Source organism: Austrofundulus limnaeus, unplaced genomic scaffold (assembly GCF_001266775.1).
Source record: "Austrofundulus limnaeus strain Quisiro unplaced genomic scaffold, Austrofundulus_limnaeus-1.0 Scaffold553, whole genome shotgun sequence".
Taxonomy (NCBI): Eukaryota; Metazoa; Chordata; class Actinopteri; order Cyprinodontiformes; family Rivulidae; genus Austrofundulus; species Austrofundulus limnaeus.
Genome location: NW_013952955.1, coordinates 317,532 through 321,246, shown reverse-complemented (window position 1 = coordinate 321,246; position 3,715 = coordinate 317,532). Strand labels below are relative to the sequence as shown.

The 3,715-nt window shown below is 37.4% G+C and overlaps 1 protein-coding gene across 1 annotated transcript in view; it reads right to left on the bottom strand.

Moving 5' to 3' along the window:
* eif4g1b (eukaryotic translation initiation factor 4 gamma, 1b) overlaps positions 1 to 3,715 on the bottom strand; it is a gene marked incomplete at its 5' end in the record, with an annotated part of 130,333 nt that overhangs the window by 3,525 nt on the left and 123,093 nt on the right. Inside the window, 6 exon segments of the mRNA XM_014026429.1 lie at positions 370 to 510; positions 627 to 708; positions 1,084 to 1,215; positions 1,942 to 2,040; positions 2,207 to 2,288; positions 2,386 to 2,511. Of these exon segments, the coding sequence (XP_013881883.1) occupies positions 370 to 510; positions 627 to 708; positions 1,084 to 1,215; positions 1,942 to 2,040; positions 2,207 to 2,288; positions 2,386 to 2,511 (662 nt within the window).

Below are 3,715 nucleotides of genomic sequence, written 5' to 3'. Positions count from 1 at the left end.
ATATATAGTTGTGCTGATGAGTGGTCTGTTGTACTTGTTCAAATAATTATTATGGGCAGGTTACAATATAAAAAGTGTGTGTCATTATCATGTCTTGTGATTATTTGACAGGAGTCTTACTTTTATACTGTAAGTGTATTTAATTCAGTTATAATACAAATACAATACAAATTTAAACAAGATTTAGAATAATTATATTTTGATCTGTACATTGGTAATAACTGGGTCTTATCTTATGTTGTGTGTTATGTTCAACAAATCAAAAAGGTTAAGAACCCTTAGTATTCCTTTCATGCGTTTTTTTATTCCATGCTCAGATTAAGCTCTGTGAACGACTCTCAGCTACCACCAAACCAAACTTTAGCTTACTGGCGGGCTGCTCCATCTGCACCATGAGGGCCTGCAGGGCATAGAGAGCCTGCAGCTCCTTCTGCTCATCTTTCAGGTATCTCTGCAGCAGCTTGGATCTCTGCTTGATCTGCTCTCCGTCCACCTTGTACGGGTTCTCACCTGGAAGAAAATAAATAAATAAGTAAGTAAATAAATAAATAAAACACTCAGGTGCTGAGCTCGAACTGATCTACTTGTCTTTTTACAGCAGGGAAGCAAAGTGTAGATTTGCTCACAGATGATTGCTGACTGACAGATGCAGGTCATCAGCACTCTGACAAACATGTTGGAAGATGTATGCTGCTCATCCAGGTTGGCCTATACACAGAAAAATCTACATGTCAACCAAAATGTGATATTAATGACAAACAGCAACGAGAAAACAATTCCATTTGAGCCTGATCAGAAACAACTTTTCTGTTTGCTTTAGCACAGTCTGCAGCTGTCAGTCACATGACATTTCTCATCCTTTCCAGTAAAAACATCAGCCTTGGCTCCAATAAAAGCAGTGAGTCAATGTCTGTATACGTTGAATTAACTACACCACTAAGAAAACTAAAGCTGGAGAAAGATCCCTGCACAGGACTGAAGGAACCCCCCCAAAGAAAATAAATAAATAAAAGAACCTAAATCTGAAACTTGTAAGAAAGGCCTCTGAAATAAAGTGAGACAAAGATGCATCCAGATCCATACCTCCACCCAGTCAAAGACCCTCTGGTTGTTGGCCTTATCCTGGATCAAGCGGTCCAGCTGCTTGGTCAGCTCTGCAGAGCTCATCTCCTTCCTGCTCTTCTCAGACTCGTCGCCCAGAGTGAACTCAACGTTCTGCCAACACAAGAGCAGCTCTTTCAAACACATCTGTAGCCCTCAATGAAAAGTCCACTGTAAGACTATGCTTTGTTTTAACACTATAATGTTCAGTTTATATGTTCAAAGGATTATACATCTAAAACATAAAGCACTCATGATGTTAGAAATGTCAGAATCTTATCGACCAATCCTTATGGGATAAATCTTGTGCCAGCAGGAAATGAATTTGAATTAGATTGAATCTGAATGTGCAGAATTTTAAATTGAATGCATTGGTTTGAAAAATAATTTTACTAAATTGAAACTGAATTTAAAGTTTTGTATCTGAATTAATTTGCTTTGAAACTGTATTTTAGTTTTTTAAAAATTCAGTTTGACTACTTTCACTTTCAGTTCCATAATTCAGATTTTTGTGTCACATCCTGGTCCTTGGGAAAGCCAGGCAGAGTAATCAAACACAGATCCACAGATTTATGTTTCACTTTGGTGAAGTTTCCCTTCCGTAATGTAACAGAGTTGATGCAATCCACTGTATAATGTATAATGTGTATAACACGGTCATAATAAACCAAAATATAGTTTCAAAGCAAATTAATTCAGATTCAAATCATTAAATTCTGTTTCAAGTAAAACTCTTTTTCAAACCAATGCATTCAATTTCAAATTATGCACAATCAGATTCAATCTGAGTCAAAAATGTGCCATTTGTTATAGACTTGATTGGTTAATGAGAAAACTCACCTGTTCTGTAACAAACTTGTTGATGTCTACATCCTCAGGCAGGAAGTCGGTCCACTGAAGGCCTGACTCCCTCCACATTGTGCCAGCTTTTTTATGGCTCTGATGGGAGGAATGTGCACGTTTGAAGAGTGATGGATAAACATAGTAAAATATAGTACACCTCACTGACACAAATATATAAAGATCCTTAAATCAATCAATAAACAGTGATAAAGATGTTTGTTTTAAACAGGGTTAAAACTTTTACATACAATGATAAACTCACCATTTCTTTGCAGAGTAATGTAAGGATGTGGACCAGCAGGACTCCAGCTTTGTCCAAAGGAATCAGAGGTTTTGAAATCTCCCTGAAACCAAAGAGATCAGTGGAAATTACAAATCAAAGTAAATAATTAAAAACAACAATAATTTTGTCTTTAAATGCAGATGTGTCCTGGAGCTAACTTGAAAAGTTCTCCCATGGGGATGCCTCCTTCATGCAGCATAGGAGTGATCAGCTCAGCCAGGTACAGAAAGATGTGGGGGATGTCGATCGCCATGTCCTCAGCCACCTCCATAATTACTTGAAACCTGGACCACCAACACAAACGTTCAAGTCTTTTAAATAACATTCAACAATTAAAAAGCAAAAAACAAGTAGTACTGTGCATCAGTACTACTTGTTTTTTGCTCTTTAATGACGAACACTTTTAGAAATAAGATCATTTCTTTCATTACCTCAGTCTCTCACATTGTTGAGTCACTTTGACCAACGTAGTCAAATCAATCAAGGAGTTTTTTGACAAAGTAAATGTTTTATTTACTTTTAACAACAGAATAAATCACAGGACATGGTTTGGTTCAAATTCAGTGTTGTATTTCCATTACTGTTCAAGGGTGTTTTGTGAAATTTTATCTCAGTGATTTTCTTGAGGCTCAACAGCTGAACGTGTTTTGGTACAAAAGTTGACAGAGACTCACTCATCTTGAGATTAGGTCAAATCCAGAGTACATGGTTCTCATTTAATCTGGTGTTATGTTGCATGAATGTATCAGGCGACCCTGACAGCATCCTTAGGGTGTCTGAGATGTACTGTGTGGTGCATAGTTGTAATACAACAGGCAGGTGGGTGCATGCACTCACAGGTGGGTACACTCTGTGTCTGCTATGTTCTGTGCCTGATATGGAAAAAATGCAAAAGTGGGAAAGAGGGGAATGGAGGGCTGAAGATCAAACAATGAATAAACAGAGAGGGTACATTAAGGCTGGTCTAATGATAGGTTTTGGGGCTGGGATGACAGAGAAAATGTAAATAAAAAAAGTAATAATTCAGGGTTTTGTTTAAAAGGAAAGGCATCAAAATTAAAAAGGTGAAGTTTTGGGATGGAAGTAAATTTTCAAAAAAAGTTTCTTTTTAGAGCTGGTATCCCAGCTCTAAATGTCGTCTTCGTGGATGTTTTTTATTCCAAATAAAGGACGACAATTCACTATTTAAATTTGTAAAGAAAGTCCTGGTGAGGAACACTGGCACGCTCTGAAATAGATAAAGTAATTTGGGCAATATTGTCATTTTGATCACGTTGATTCTACCCCCCAGGGATAGAGGCAGGGATGCCCATGTAGCGATGTCCTTCTTAAGGTTCACCAGGAGAGGCAAAAAGTTTGCTGTATCTGTATCTGTATCTTTGTGACTGTGAGTAATCCAAATACCAAGGTATTTAAATTTGGCAGAGCTAATTTTGAAAAGAACTGGGGTCTCATTTATAAAGGATTGCGTGGAAACCATACTAAAAG